General features: G+C 43.8%; 1 protein-coding gene across 2 annotated transcripts; it reads left to right on the forward strand.

The window, feature by feature from the left end:
• Positions 1-4,326: 4,326 nt before the first annotated feature.
• RNF208 (ring finger protein 208) lies at positions 4,327-14,915 on the forward strand. Of its 2 annotated transcripts, none has more exons than XM_063433038.1 (2): positions 4,327-4,893; positions 12,425-14,915. In XM_063433038.1, exon 2 carries the CDS (start codon positions 13,117-13,119, stop codon positions 13,912-13,914), a length of 798 nt encoding a protein of 265 aa, XP_063289108.1. In that variant the 5' UTR covers positions 4,327-4,893; positions 12,425-13,116; the 3' UTR covers positions 13,915-14,915. The 2 variants fall into 2 exon arrangements, with proteins under 2 accessions (XP_063289108.1, XP_063289109.1); XM_063433039.1 differs by lacking the exon at positions 4,327-4,893 and adding an exon at positions 4,980-5,232.
• The last annotated feature ends 2,734 nt before the right edge of the window (positions 14,916-17,649 follow it).

The following is a 17,649-nucleotide window of genomic DNA, read 5'->3' on the forward strand; positions in this document are numbered from 1 at the left end:
CCCCAATTATACAATATATATATATATCATACCTCCCAATTATACAATATATATATATATATCATACCTCCCAATTATACAATATATATATCATACCTCCCAATTATACAATATATATATCATACCTCACATTTATAAAATATATATATATATATCATACCTCCCAATTATACAATATATATATCATACCTCACATTTATAAAATATATATATATATCATACCTCCCAATTATACAATATATATATCATACCTCCCAATTATACAATATATATATATCATACCTCGCATTTGTACTATATATATATATATCATACCTCACATTTATAAAATATATATATATATATCATACCTCCCAATTATACAATATATATATCATACCTCACATTTATAAAAAATATATATATATCATACCCCCCAATTATACAATATATATATCATACCCCCCAATTATACAATATATATATCATACCTCCCAATTATACAATATATATATCATACCTCACATTTATACAATATATATATATATCACATAAACACACAGAATACAGCAGGAATTCAGCGCTAATCAACACACAATATATGCAGAATGGGCAGCAACCCAAGCGAAGGAAACCCCTCAAGTCCTTCCATGGATCAAACGCAAGACAAAAAAGATGGAGAGGGCTGCGCCAATACGAATAAAATAGTCTTAGAAAGGGTAGGAGGTCTCGCTAGAGTAGCAGTAGACAATCAGGGAAACTTGATAAGACATATTCTCTTCAGTGGGACTGGATACGTCTCAGAGTGTTAGTTCGTATTATGAAACAGAGAAGAGGCAGAAAGCAACCAATAGTGCAGTATGTCTAGAGTCCAAAAGTGCAGTAAGTAACAAGAGGTAGAGAACTCACATTTAAAAGAGCTATGGCCAGCTCTGGTGTGAAGAGCATACAGCGGTATAATTCCCGCTTATGGGATGTGGGAAGATGTGTCCGTCAGCACCGTCTGGTAATCCAAAGCTCCAAAGGGAAGATAAAAGGCAACAATAGTGCTCTCAATTGTGATAAAATAGAGTATAAAAGAGTGATAAGAGTAATACTCACAAGTGTAGAGCAGAAACACTGCTCTATCAATATAGCATTGGTGGTATGATCTCCACCTCGGATTTACTTGGAGTAACAGCGAAGGGCAGGCTTACTGCTCGATGGTATCAGCTCTGGTGGTATAATCCCTACCTCGGATTTCTTTTGATTAGTAGTAAAAAGCCAAGTAGCAAAGAAAATATATTTCCGATAGCGGGAATTTCTTGTATTGTACGGATTTTTTCTGTATTGCATTATTTTAATTTTTGTTTTAACTTAAGAGGTCCCTGAAGAAGTTCTGATTGAACGAAACGCGTTGGACCAGTGTTTTCTATTAATAAATAATTTTTTTCTACTGCTACTTTTGTTCCTGCTCTACTTTGGTATCCGGATCGTTGAATCCAGTGGATCCATGCTTAACCCCCCTATAGGACTAGGGGTGGCACTTTGAATGCGCATTCATAATCTACATCTTGTGAGTGCTTCTGATAGCGTGTCTTTTGTAACATGCATATTATGGTAACATGCACTATGTATTGTTAATCTTTTATAGGTATAGACAGCAGTTTCCCCCTATCTTTTGTATAAATATATGTAGCGGAGGGCAGTATTATAATCCACGATCTCCGCTGGTATTACAGGTAAATCCACAGTCAGCGCTGAAAAGTAAGGCAATATCCCAATCCTCCCAATAACCGGACGAAACACAGTCTGGGAGTCAACTGAAGTCTTTATTCACAGCTTCCAGTATTTATGCAAGTCCCCATGCAAGGGGTTTCCTTACTGACATAGCAGGGATAACACAGTAAGGGACTACATGGGGGACTTAACATTTGGAGCTTTTCTCCCATCAGGCACTGCTGCACGAGAGGGATACTCCCACTGAAATATACCGTTAAGTGGATTATCCCTCCGTGCAGCAGAACCGGCATTTTACATTTAAATTCACAACTTTCCCAATATTCGTGATATTCAGACGAACGGACGTTCGGTAGATAGCTGAGGTCTGAGTGCACCTTTCATGTGAATGCCGCTCAGATCTCCCGAACTGCCTGGAAGTACGGCAGCGGTGTTCGTGTCGTCGAGTAGCTGTTTTTAGTTCCACGCGCTCAACGACAAAACACCGCTGGGGAGACAAAGGATCCAAGATGGCCGACCGCCGCGTGGTCGGTAGCCGAACGACGGCCACCTAGGAATACACTTAATTACTGATTGCAACATCTCAATCTGACAGTCTCTTCACCTTTCCCTCTGTCTCTCAATCTGACAGTCTGTTCACCTTTCCCTCTGTCTCTCAATCTGACAGTCTGTTCACCTTTCCCTCTGTCTCTCAATCTGACAGTCTGTTCACCTCTCCCTCTGTCTCTCAATATGACAGTCTCTTCACCTTTCCCTCTATCTCTCAATCTGACAGTCTGTTCACCTCTCCCTCTGTCTCTCAATCTGACAGTCTCTTTCTTCACCTCTCCCTCTATCTCTCAATCTGACAGTCTGTTCACCTTTCCCTCTGTCTCTCAATTTGACAGTCTCTTCACCTTTCCCTCTGTCTCTCAATCTGACAGTCTGTTCACCTCTCCCCCTGTCTCTCAATCTGACAGTCTCTTCACCTCTCCCCCTGTCTCTCAATCTGACAGTCTCTTCACCTCTCCCCCTGTCTCTCAATCTGACAGTCTCTTCACCTCTCCCCCTGTCTCTCAATTTGACAGTCTCTTCACCTTTCCCTCTGTCTCTCATTCTGACAGTCTCTTCACCTCTCCCTCTGTCTCTCAATCTGACAGTCTCTTCACCTTTCCCTCTGTCTCTCAATCTGACAGTCTGTTCACCTCTCCCCCTGTCTCTCAATCTGACAGTCTCTTCACCTCTCCCCCTGTCTCTCAATCTGACAGTCTCTTCACCTCTCCCCCTGTCTCTCAATCTGACAGTCTCTTCACCTCTCCCTCTGTCTCTCAATCTGACAGTCTGTTCGCCTCTCCCCCTGTCTCTCAATCTGACAGTCTCTTCACCTCTCCCCTGTCTCTCAATCTGACAGTCTCTTCACCTCTCCCCCTGTCTCTCAATCTGACAGTCTCTTCACCTTTCCCTCTGTCTCTCATTCTGACAGTCTCTTCACCTCTCCCTCTGTCTCTCAATCTGACAGTCTCTTCACCTTTCCCTCTGTCTCTCAATCTGACAGTCTGTTCACCTCTCCCCCTGTCTCTCAATCTGACAGTCTCTTCACCTCTCCCCCTGTCTCTCAATCTGACAGTCTCTTCACCTCTCCCCCTGTCTCTCAATCTGACAGTCTCTTCACCTCTCCCTCTGTCTCTCAATCTGACAGTCTGTTCACCTCTCCATCTGTCTCTCAATCTGACAGTCTGTTCACCTCTCCCTCTGTCTCTCAATCTGACAGTTTCTTCACCTTTCCCTCTGTCTCTCAATCTGACAGTCTCTTCACCTCTCCCTCTGTCTCTCAATCTGACAGTCTCTTCACCTCTCCCCCTGTCTCTCAATCTGACAGTCTCTTCACCTCTCCCCCTGTCTCTCAATCTGACAGTCTCTTCACCTCTCCCTCTGTCTCTCAATCTGACAGTCTGTTCACCTCTCCATCTGTCTCTCAATCTGACAGTCTGTTCACCTCTCCCTCTGTCTCTCAATCTGACAGTCTCTTCACCTCTCCCCCTGTCTCTCAATCTGACAGTCTGTTCACCTCTCCATCTGTCTCTCAATCTGACAGTCTCTTCACCTCTCCCTCTGTCTCTCAATCTGACAGTCTCTTCACCTCTCCCTCTGTCTCTCAATCTGACAGTCTCTTCACCTCTCCCCCTGTCTCTCAATCTGACAGTCTGTTCACCTCTCCCCCTGTCTCTCAATCTGACAGTCTCTTCACCTCTCCCTCTGTCTCTCAATCTGACAGTCTCTTCACCTCTCCCTCTGTCTCTCAATCTGACAGTCTGCCCCCCTCCCCCTTTCTCTTTTCTTTTATACATTCTGTTGTTTTCTGATACTTTCTTATTCCATAAAAATATACATGTATCCTGCGCTGCTGCTCTGGTTGGCGCTATCTGCTGTTAGTAATGATACTGGGGGCTGTGTGTGTCTCCCCATGTATGGAGCTGTGCTGTATCATGCCAGGGGTGCCAGCCATGCCAGCTCATGGCAGCAGTGGGCAGGTAGGTAGGAAGGCTGACAGGCTGAATGAATGGAGGGGGTGGGGGTGGGAGGGATGGAGGGAGGAGGCTCCTGGTGACAATCTGGCTTTCAGAGGGTGGGCTGATAGGCTCTGTCACTGCAGCACCCGCTGGGCTCTGAGATAGCAAGCACTGCACCACTGCAGACTGCCAGGAGGAGGGTGGCACCCACTGCACACTGCCAGGAGGAGGGGGCACCTACTGCACACTGCCAAGAGGATTGGGGCACCTACTGCACAATACCAGGAGAAGGGGGCACCTACTGCACACTGCCAGGAGGAGGGGGCACCCACTGCACAATACCAGGAGGTTGGCATTTACTGCACACTGCCAGGAGGAGGGGGCACCCACTGCACAATACCAGGAGGTTGGCATTTACTGCACACTGCCAAGAGGAGGGTGACCATCACTAAAGACTGCCAGGAGGAGGGGGCACCTACTGCAGTAAGCTCTGTCAGGAGGGTGGCATTTACTGCATATTGCCAGGAGGAGGGTGGCATTTACTGCATATTGACAGTAGGATGGCACTCACTGCAAATTGAGAGGAGGGTGGCATTCACTGCACATTGAGAGGAAGGTGGCATTCACTGCACACTGCCAAGAGCCTGGAGGGTTGCACTCACCCACTACAGACAGCCCGGAGGGTGGCACTGACTCACTGCAGCTGGTAGGTGTGGGGTTGGTTTGGGGGTGTGGTGGGGGCATTGCTGCTCATTACTGCTATGTTGCATCAGTGATGCTGTGTGATGGTGCTTTTTGCAGCTGGGGTCTGTCCATCCAGCAGCCCCATACAATCTGCTGCCTGCTGTGGGGGCACACCTCCCTTGTTCCCTGGCCAAGGACCCATTGAAAGCCTCTGGATTTACTGGAAAGCAGGCTGTTTGGGGGATTAATCAGGGATGACAGGAGCTCCACTGACAATCCTACAAAGGCTTTTTATTATCTCTCATTGGCATCCTGACTGCATCTGCTCAGCATCCAGCACCCAGACCATGCCAAGCAGGAGGTGAATGCCAGCATGCTGTGGATGGGAGGGGGTGGCATTGTGTACAGAGCCTGGAATGGTGGCTATTAGCACAGACAGGGCAGGATGGAGGCTGTATCCCATTTGCCTTTCAGATAACCTTTACTCAATGCCCTGATTGCATGCCTAGCACACATTACATATACCCAGCGTTGTGCCCTCTGCGGACCGAGAGAGGGTCACTTTATTACTGCAATCAATATTGTACATAAGATAAAAAGGAAGCACTATATATATATATATATATATATATATATATATTCATCAGTGTAGCAAATATCTGTGTAATATTATCTATAATAGGGCCTGGTTGTATATCACACACTGTGTGTAATAATGTCTGGATGTATATAACTACTGTGTGTAATAACGTATGGATGTATATCACATACTGTGTGTGTAATAAGGCCTGACTGTATATCACATACTGTGTGTAATTAGGCCTGTCTGTATATCAGATACTGTGTGTTATAATACCTGGCTGTATATCACACACTGTGTGAAATAACGTGTGGCTGTATATCACATACTATGTGTAATAACATGTGGCTGTATATCACATACTATGCATAATAATATCTGGATACATATCACATACTGTGTGCAATAAGGAGTTTAAGCATGTGAGGGATAGGCATAAGGGTATCCTAACTATAAGATAAGGCCAGGGACTAATGAAAGTATTTGGAAAACTGGGCAGACTAGATGGGCCGAATGGTTCTTATCTGCCGTCACATTCTATGTTTCTATGTCTATAAGATATGGCTGTATATAACATACTGTGTGTAATAATGCCTGGCTGTATATCACACACTGTGTATAATAATCTATGGCTGTATATCACACACTGTGTGTAATAACGTGTGGCTGTATATCACATACTGTGTGTAATAACGTATGGCTGTATATCACATACTGTGTGTAATAATAAACACAAAAAGAATTCAGCGCTAGTAATCACAAAATTAGTCAAGGTAGGCAGCAACCCAAATGAAGGAAAACCCCTCGGGTCCTTCGGTGGATAGATATAAAAAGATATGGAAGGGCTGTGCCAAATAAGGGTAGATAGTCCAGTAAAGTATTGCTCGGGTGCCAATAGATGGTCTAGGATACTTGATAGTGGATGCGTCTAGTGTAGACCGTTCCGTATATGTAAATACAAGAGAGGTAGAGGCGACTAATGGTATAGTAGGAAAGTTCAGGTTGTGATAGGTAGCAAAATGTAGAGAACTCACATTCAAGAGAGCTATGGACAGCTCTGGTGTGGTTTGCGTACAGCGGTATAATCCCCGCTTATGGGATATGTAGGGAGGGGGTCTCCGTCAACACCGTCTGGTAGTCCAGAACTCGGAAAAGAAAGACAGAAAGCGACAATAGTGCTCTCAATTTTGATGTGGTTCAGTGTGCAGATAAGAAGAGGTAAAAAACTCACATTTGAGGGAGCTATGGCCAGCTCTGGTGTGGATAGCGTACAGCGGTATAATCCCAGCTTATAGGATTTGTAGCGGCGATACGTCCGTCAGCACCGTCTGGTGATCCAAGGCTCCAATATAGAAGAATAAAAAGCAGCAATAGTGCTCTCAATTGTGATAGGTTAAGAGAGTAGTAGAGGAAATAAAATAATACTCACAAAGATAGAGCAGAGGTACTGCTCTATGGATAGGCGCTGGTGGTATGATCCCCACCTGGGATTTCTTGGAGTACTGGAACTTTAAAATTGCCAGTGGAAGTAATGCCTGGCTGGATATCACAAACTGTGTGTAATAATGCCTATCTTTGTATCACAAACTGTGTGTAATAATGTCTGACTGTTCATCACACACTGGGTGTAATAATACCTGGCTGTATATCACACACTGTGTGTAATAATACCTGGCTGTATATCACACACTGTGTGTAATAATACCTGGCTGTATATCACACACTGTGTGTAATAACGTGTGGCTGTATATCAAACACACTGCGTGTAATAACGCCTGACTGGATATCACACACTGCGTGTAATAACGTCTGGCTGGATATCACACACTGCGTGTAATAACGTCTGGCTGGATATCACACACTGCGTGTAATAACGTCTGGCTGGATATCACACACTGCGTGTAATAACGTCTGGCTGGATATCACACACTGCGTGTAATAACGTCTGGCTGGATATCACACACTGCGTGTAATAACGTCTGGCTGGATATCACACACTGCGTGTAATAATGTCTAGCTGGATATCTATATTGTGTATAATAATGTCTGGCTGTATATCACATATTGTGTGTAATAACGCCTGGCTGTATATCACATACTGTGTGTAATAACGTATGGCTGCATATCACATATTGTGTGTAATAACGCCTGGCTGTATATCACATACTGTGTGTAATAACGTATGGCTGCATATCACATACTGTGTGTAATAACGTCTGGCTGTATAGCACATACTGTGTGTAATAATGTCTGGCTGGATATCACATACTGTGTGTAATAATGCCTGGCTGGATATCACATACTGCGTGTAATAACGTGTGGCTGTATATCACATACTGAGTGTAATAATGCCTGGCTGTATATTACATACTGTGTGTAATAATGCCTGGCTGTATATCACATACTGTGTGTAATAATGTCTGACTGGATATCACACACTGCGTGTAATAACGCCTGGCTGGATATCACACACTGCGTGTAATAACGTCTGGCTGGATATCACACACTGCGTGTAATAATGTCTAGCTGGATATCTATATTGTGTATAATAATGTCTGGCTGTATATCACATATTGTGTGTAATAACGCCTGGCTGTATATCACATACTGTGTGTAATGGATGGATGTATAGAGGTAGATGGATGGACAGATGGATGTATGGATGTATAGAGGTAGATGGATGGACAGATGGAGGGATGGATGGATGTATAGAGGTAGATGGATGGACAGATGGAGGGATGGATGGATGGATGCATAGAGGTAGATGGATGGACAGATGGAGAGGTGGATGCATAGAGGTAGATGGATGGACAGATGGAGGGATGGATGGATGTATAGAGGTAGATGGATGGACAGATGGAGGGATGGATGGATGGATGCATAGAGGTAGATGGATGGACAGATGGAGAGGTGGATGCATAGAGGTAGATGGATGGACAGATGGAGGGATGGATGGATGGATGCATAGAGGTAGATGGATGGACAGATGGAGAGGTGGATGCATAGAGGTAGATGGATGGACAGATGGAGGGATGGATGGATGTATAGAGGTAGATGGATGGACAGATGGAGGGATGGATGGATGGATGCATAGAGGTAGATGGATGGACAGATGGAGAGGTGGATGCATAGAGGTAGATGGATGGACAGATGGAGGGATGGATGGATGTATAGAGGTAGATGGATGGACAGATGGAGGGATGGATGGATGGATGCATAGAGGTAGATGGATGGACAGATGGAGAGGTGGATGCATAGAGGTAGATGGATGGACAGATGGAGGGATGTATGGATGTATAGAGGTAGATGGATGGACAGATGGAGGGATGGATGGATGTATAGAGGTAGATGGATGGACAGATGGATGTATGGATGTATAGAGGTAGATGGATGGACAGAACTCTTAGTTAATATTGTCAGGGGGTCACGTTGCCCTTGTTTATTTATTATTTACTAATACACATGTGATATACAAGCATATATACATTTCCCCATATGAATTCTGTATGTAACACAGAACTAGTAAATTGACCCATGTGATATTGCCCGGCCCCGTTCTCTATTCTGAGGGCATGCCGTCTGCACAAATACACAGCACAAGGAACGAGTAAAACAAAGATATAAACAGGGTAAATCATTAAAATAGCAAATTTTTCCTGATATCCTGAAACCTTTTCTATTTTCTAGGCTAAGACGTGCAGTCTGGGGAATGATTAATGACAGGTAAATTACACGCAGTGTGTGATATACAGTCAGACGTTATTACACGCAGTATGTGATATACAGTCAGGCGTTATTACACGCAGTATGTGATATACAGTCAGGCGTTATTACACGCAGTGTGTGATATCCAGCCAGACGTTATTACACGCAGTGTGTGATATACAGTCAGACGTTATTACACGCAGTATGTGATATACAGTCAGGCGTTATTACACGCAGTGTGTGATATCCAGCCAGACGTTATTACACGCAGTGTGTGATATCCAGCCAGACGTTATTACACGCAGTGTGTGATATCCAGCCAGACGTTATTACACGCAGTGTGTGATATACAGTCAGATGTTATTACACGCAGTGTGTGATATACAGCCAGACGTTATTACACGCAGTGTGTGATATCCAGCCAGACGTTATTACACGCAGTGTGTGATATACAGCCAGGCGTTATTACACGCAGTGTGTGATATCCAGCCAGACGTTATTACACGCAGTGTGTGATATACAGCCAGACGTTATTACACGCAGTGTGTGATATACAGCCAGACGTTATTACACGCAGTGTGTGATATACAGTCAGATGTTATTACACGCAGTGTGTGATATACAGCCAGGCGTTATTACACGCAGTGTGTGATATACAGCCAGACGTTATTACACGCAGTGTGTGATATACAGCCAGACGTTATTACACGCAGTATGTGATATACAGTCAGACGTTATTACACGCAGTGTGTGATATACAGCCAGGTGTTATTACACGCAGTGTGTGATATACAGCCAGGCATTATTACACGCAGTGTGTGATATCCAGCCAGACGTTATTACACGCAGTGTGTGATATACAGTCAGACGTTATTACACACAGTATGTGATATACAGCCAGGCGTTATTACACGCAGTGTGTGATATACAGTCAGACGTTATTACACGCAGTATGTGATATACAGTCAGACGTTATTACACGCAGTGTGTGATATACAGTCAGACGTTATTACACGCAGTGTGTGATATACAGTCAGACGTTATTACACGCAGTATGTGATATACAGTCAGATGTTATTACACGCAGTGTGTGATATACAGCCAGGTGTTATTACACGCAGTGTGTGATATACAGCCAGGCATTATTACACGCAGTGTGTGATATCCAGCCAGACGTTATTACACGCAGTGTGTGATATACAGTCAGACGTTATTACACACAATATGTGATATACAGCCAGGCGTTATTACACGCAGTGTATGATATACAGCCAGGCGTTATTACACGCAGTGTGTGATATACAGCCAGGCGTTATTACACGCAGTGTGTGATATACAGCCAGGCGTTATTACACACAGTATGTGATATACAGCCAGGCATTATTACACACAGTATGTAATATACAGCCAGGCATTATTACATGCAGTGTCTGATATAAAGCCAGGCGTTACTACACACAGTATGTGATATACAGCCAGGCGTTATTACACGCAGTGTGTGATATACAGCCAGGCGTTATTACACGCAGTGTGTGATATACAGTCAGACGTTATTACACGCAGTGTGTGATATACAGTCAGACGTTATTACACTCAGTATGTGATATACAGCCAGACGTTATTACACGCAGTGTGTGATATACAGTCAGACGTTATTACACGCAGTATGTGATATACAGTCAGACGTTATTACACGCAGTGTGTGATATACAGCCAGACGTTATTACACGCAGTGTGTGATATACAGTCAGACGTTATTACACGCAGTATGTGATATACAGTCAGGCGTTATTACACGCAGTGTGTGATATCCAGCCAGACGTTATTACACGCAGTGTGTGATATCCAGCCAGACGTTATTACACGCAGTGTGTGATATACAGTCAGATGTTATTACACGCAGTGTGTGATATACAGATGAATAGCTGAGAATCGATTAGACTGAATTCTAATACTGGGGGCTCCGTGGAAAGTCAGTCAGTCATGTCGAACTTTCTCCTTAAAATGAACATACTAAGTTACATTTGTAGCTAAAGCAGGCAGGCTACAATACAGAGCATATGAAAGAGATTTAGACATGCAGAGCCCTCGCATGATTCCTGAAATCAATTTAATATTACATTATCTTGAGGTGGGAATTAACCTAAATATTGTTAAATATTCACTGAACTGGAAATGGCAGAGAATTGGTGAGAATGTTCCAAATTTTCAGGCCAAAATAGACAAAAATGTAAAATTCTCTAACATTGCGGACCTGTAATCACTGTGCTTCACCAGCCCAAGACATTGAACCCAGTGTTTCTTAACAAGAAGAATTAGCCATCAGCGTCATCAAGGTGTGCGTAATGAAAATGTGAAGACCTTCTAAAATGGAGGACATGGCTCCAAGGGCCATCAGTCTGACAGCCACTCGAGGCGTATTCTCAGTCACTATTACATTGCCAGAGAAAGGGACAGTATCTGTGCACCATAACCACTGCGTTGAGATGGTGTCCCTTTAATACCATAGTTCTCTCCTATTGGGTCCTTTTGGGAATGTTTCTGTAAAATGATTAGATTTTTATTAATTCTGTAACAGACTGAGATTCACTAGTTATTACATTCCAGTCTCAGTCGGGCTAGTTGTATAGAAGTTAGAGCCTCCCAATTAGAGGAATTTCCTTGTTTTGACGGTGATTAAGGAGTCTGGGCACTGAGTTGGCAAGCTTCCTGTATTATTGTTCCTGCAATCTCAGGCCTTTCCCATTACTGGTACCATCTGTATTTTGAAACCTGTGCATTGCACTTCTTTTAGACAGAGAACCTTGGAATTACCTCCAGTAAAATACAGAAACTGAGGTTACTGTGTCCTAATACTGTGTCAGTAAATGTTGAATTGGAATTTGCGTTCCCTAAATTATAACAGTATATAATAAGCAACCTGGAAACATAGAGTATTTTTTAATTTTCCCTAAAATGTGAGTTCCCTTTTCAATTCTACAGAACTGCCATAAGGGATTATTTACTGAATTCCAAGTGGAACTTAATGTAAATTGCAAAATGTAGAATCATTCTCGAACTTAACGATCGTCACTTCTCTTTTGCAATTCGTCTCCACAATTCGAAGTTTAGTGAATACATCCCTTACTGTTTATTATATTTATTTTCACTCTGTACTGTCATTTGAAACAAGGAAGACACATGTATTTACGTATTTATTGTGGTTTAATTAAATGCGTTTTGCAGTACACCTTCCAACACTTATATTATTTCATTTTTTTTATCCCAGGTAACTAAGAAACGTGAATGACCGGATCGTGAGAATACTGGATATTGATTAGGGAACAGAACGGAGTTTGCTAGTTTCTGGAGACCCCTGACGAGGTCTTCTCCCCAGATTTCAAGGACATCGCTGGCTCCGGGTTCAAGCTGGATGTGTCTGTGGAAGTTGGTCTGGATCTCTGAGTGACTGGAAGTTCCTGCTGGTGGGAGAGAAGAGACAATCAGTAGAAAGGAATCTGCTTTCGCATTCTTCAGCCTTGCTGCAGCCTCACAAATAAACAGGCACACAACAGGGAGGTGGGGCACCTTTTCACAAGGTACACTGTGCCCTTGATGTGGTGTTTTTGCATACCTCAGCCCGTCTGCACGATTACACTGCCCTCCTGTAAAAATCGTGTAATGATTAAGCCTTCCTCAGTACGGATCTGAACAACCTGCCTATCACAACATCTTTGAGATCCAGCATTTTGATCCAGGATTGTTGGAAGTTACTTGGCCGACTTCAGTTGATTACAGTACAGTATTTTGCACGAAAAAAAGTCAGGAATTGGAATTCTTGGATTTAAATGTTATTTGATTATCGGATTCTGGACCATGAACCTTTGTGAAGGACAAACTTGTGCGGTTGATTTCATCAGAATTAAAATTGTGCCAAAAGGAGATTTTTAAATTGTGAGTGACCCCATCTTTCACAGCCACATGCAGGGGGCACTCGGGGAAAATAAGGTGGCGGACAGCAATGTGAAAAAAATCCTCATGTCGTGTCTGAAAGGGCAGCAGGTAATCATTAAAATGGAGACCATGAAGATCATACAGGCTGAGAAGTTCTCAGAATGTCATAACTCTCAGCCGAGGTATGGTCCTCCAACACGGAGAGAACCTCCTTTAGTTGCCAAACGTGCTTGGCCTTCAGACTCAGAGATCATAGTCAATCAGGCTTGTGGAGACATACAAACTCTGGAGAACACACCAAGCACATTGGGTCTTCCGAGGACACCACCACCACCTCGACGGGAGAAGATCTACCCAGGACCAAGGAAGGCTAGCACAGAGATTTGTTATCATCGCAAAACCCCTTCAGACGAAGTCATTGTCAATCAATACGTCCTCCATCCATCCACCCCCTGTGAACCTTTAGAGTGCCCAACATGTGGGCACATGTACAATTTCACCAACAAAAGACCTCGTATCTTGTCCTGTCTCCATTCTGTGTGTGAGGAATGCCTACAAATCCTTTACGAGTCCTGCCCCAAGTACAAATTTATTTCCTGCCCAACTTGCAAGAGAGAGACTGTCCTGTTTACAGACTATGGCCTGGCAGCCCTCGCTGTTAATACCAGTATTCTCAATCGGCTGCCCACCGAGGCCCTCTCTGCAAACCCGGTGCAGTGGAGCACTGAAGCTGACCGCAGCTGCTACCAGACCTTCCGGCAGTACTGCGGAGCGGCCTGCACTTGCCAGATCCGAAACCCCTTGTCCTCATGTGCCATCATGTAACCTGGCATTAGCCATGCATTCCGGGAAACCCTGGGGAGCTGTATATTAACGTCCAGTATTATATTGTATGGGAGCCAAAGCAAGTGCCAAGCTAGCTGGTCGGGTATATTGGACTCGGCACCAGGCTCTTTTCTATATCATTGAATCAGACTTGGGGACTGGCAGAGATTCCCGCATTTATCATCGTTTACATCCTTCTGTCATGCGACTTGGTAAAACTTGCATTCTGTGTAGTCTGTCTCTCTTCCTCCTGTATGCCCGAGCTGTCCCTCTGCTCCCTTCTTCTTTATGTCTCTTTTCTTCGTACCCCTTGAAGGGGACAATGCATATGAGCGTGGGTGGAGGGGTGCAGGTACACACTCTAATAGTGAACTATCCATTCTTGTGAGTCCGGCAAGCACCAGCTGGACCCAGCACCAAGCACAACGACCCTTCCAGGTGTTACTCACAGGAACAATGGGGAATGTAGACAAGAGTCATTGATTGACTGGCGTCACGGACCACGCAACATCAACTCCCCCACCTCCCCCCAAAAAACTCACATGGAGGGGGTAGGTGGCTGCCACTTTTATTCTGTCCAAATAGTTTTGCCAAAGCTTTGTACCAGTAGCTGACTGAGACTGAAGCAGAAAATGAATCTATTTTAAATTATTGTATGTTCTAAGCAGAAGCAGCACGTCTTGCGTCATCCACTTTGCAGGTTGTTCTTCCATCTAATGGGTTAACCCTTCCCCTACCGGCGTGTCCCATGGTGCATTGCAGAGCAATACCTTGGGACACGGCGGCTGGCAGGGGAAGGGTTACCCCGTCCTCCAGCGATGTGTTTAGGTGGGAGAATCATTGTGGACGTGTGTGTTTCATTATCTCTTGTTTATGGGGTAACTGTGATCATATCTGATGCCCTGCTATGTAATAGCTTCCGCTGACAAGAGATGATTGTTGCTGTAGCGTTAGCTCTTCTGTCTAGTCACCATCAATTACATAAATGGCTACAACACGCAGTGTGCACTTCCGTCTCTTATTTCAGATGCAGATTAATGCCATAAAATCTTTATTTGGAGGGAGTCACCGCAATCCAGCCTCTTCTGTTGTCAGACACTTAACCCCTTCCTTCCATGGTGTTTCCAACCCTCCTGGCACAGGAAAGGTTAAAGGGAGAGTAGCACGCTGTACTTGTACCCGGTACTGTGTGTTTTATATGTCATCTCCCAGTCCTACTGACACCTCCACTGTTTAGTCTGTGCTGGGGTAATGGAAGGGGGGCACATTTTAAAGGGACAGAGGTTGATTTTCTGAGGTTACTGATGTTTGATGGGAAGGTTGATGTACTGGTACTTTTGCGAAAGATGGTCGATAAAGATGGGAATGAAATAACGACTGCGGACATTATTAATTAACCTGTGTACTAAGCAAGCAGCATCGATTCATTCCAGTATAACTTTGTACAGCGCTGCAGAATATGTCGGAGCTCTATACATAATAATCATTCCTATTATGGGGGGGGGGGGGGGGGTGAGATCACGGCAATGCTTATCACATTGGTGTCAGTGAGAGTCCAGGGATTGTCATTAACTGCAAAATGTCACCCAGCAATGGAAATGACACGGTGCTATCATGACAAATAGCCACTCTGTCCCTTTAATTACCAGGATTACAGTGTCACAGTGTGATGGCGAACGCGGCCCTGGGAGCTTGCAATCAGTTGGTTTTTACCTTTTAATGTTACACAGAATATATTCGTTCCCATGACAAACTCACAATTCACATCCTACATGACTTTGTGGGGGCTGCAGGAAATGTCAACTAAAATTCTTTCCTCAAAGGGCTTATTTACTAATTCAGAACTCAGCTGTCAGTTTGCCACAAATCATCATTTGGAGAATAAACCCCGCAGAGGTTTAAATGGCTTCCGGGAAAATGACTATGGACGCAGGTGCATCTGACCCTTAAAGACCCCCGTAACGTGTTCACAGTAATCTGTACGAGTTATTTTGCAGGTGTAATTACTCCGGATAATTAATATGCATCTCGTAGCTTTTCAGTTTCATTAAATGATTCTATGCCCAGTAAATGTGTAACCATTTTCTAAACTCCCACAAGGCACTGCATCCACGTTAGGGGGAGAGAAGGGTGTCTAGATACACCATGTATTCATGGACATATCTTACGTCTTCACTGGTGATTAGTCAGCACATGAAGAGTACTGCCCTGCTGTATGTAGCATTCATATGCTGCAGGATCCTTCAGTGATCAGTGACCCGATATCCCCCCGGCACATATAATGTTACATACTGCCGGGCAGCACTTTTCTTACATTTCACAACAATACGTAGAAGTGCGGCGCACAATACAAGGAAACAAGGCAGGCCCCCTGTGGAGGGCTCGTTCCCCCAATATTAGTCTAGTTCTGGTACGAGCCATTCATAGTCTGCAGGAGAGAAACCAGGAACTTCATGGATTCATTGAAGGATTTCTCTCCTGCTGCCTATACTGGCTGTGTTCTGCAGGGGAGCCCTTTTCATGCTCTGATCATCGGTATGTCCAGGAGAGCTGGTGTGATTGCCAGCCTTGGTCACTATGGAGTTTGTGGCCAATATCCCGATATCCGGCTGTAATTTTTATCACACAGAGAGCGAAGATGCGGGGACTGGGAACACACTGCTAAATTCCACCGATACATGAGTGTGCCCATCACAAACAGTCCGTGTAAACCACAAACACGTGTGAATGTTATCCGCGGCGCATCTGGCAAATTACCCCCGGGATAGCGGCTTCCCAGCACTCACAAAGGGGCTCATTCACTAAGCCCTGAAATCCAAATTAGCTGAGCGTAAACTATGGCGTCACTGGGGAATGTCTCCAAATAAACCCTTAACCTTGTAACAATCTGACTTTCAATTCACTTCAGTTCGGTGTTTAGGGAAGAAAACAAGAAAGTTCCCAAACCTGCTGGGGTATTTAGTAACGTTAGAACTGAAAGGGAATTTCGAATTTAAGGCCAAAGTAACTGAATTAGAAAAACAGCTCTGAACCAGCTATGCTTCACGTTTAACTACTTTGGCCTAAAATGTGAAATTCCCTTTGAATTCTCGGTTTAGTAAATAATCCCTGCGGGACTTTACAGAAGATGGAAACACGGAACCAATTTCAGTAAATAAATACTGGAGCTTTACTATATTTATATTGGGGTTCATTTGGCTTCAAAAACCCCGAATTTAATCAGAAGAATGCAAAAAACTATTTTTTTTTCTAATCTTGTTTAAAATGTGTAAAATAATCAGGATTTATCATTTATACAGATTCTCATTTGCATCAGCTGCGCCAAATATTATTTCGGGGCTATTTAATAAAGTGAACATTTGGGGAATTTCACATTTAAGGCCGAGGTAGCCAATTGGGCCAAGTCCCGGTTAAATCGGTGTCTGTTAATAAGAGTATATACAGATTATTTACGCATGACTCAAAGAGGAACCTTACACAAAATGATACTGCTATTTGCATTCCGGATTGACATGTTTACAATCTCGATTTTTTTGAACCAAAATATGTTGTTTTTGGGTCCAAACGTCTCGTTGATGCGGCTGGGATTGTGTAACGTGCAGTTCATGTTGGTAGAAGTCAATTTTAGACAAGGCTCTAATTCCTCCCTTATCTGCTCTGCAAGGCACTTCTTCCTTCCAAGAACACAAATCCAAAAATACCTCCCAGTAATCTGTGAAGGCGAGGGAATGCAGA

This window comes from Pelobates fuscus, chromosome 9 (assembly GCF_036172605.1).
Source record: "Pelobates fuscus isolate aPelFus1 chromosome 9, aPelFus1.pri, whole genome shotgun sequence".
NCBI classification, from domain to species: domain Eukaryota; kingdom Metazoa; phylum Chordata; class Amphibia; order Anura; family Pelobatidae; genus Pelobates; species Pelobates fuscus.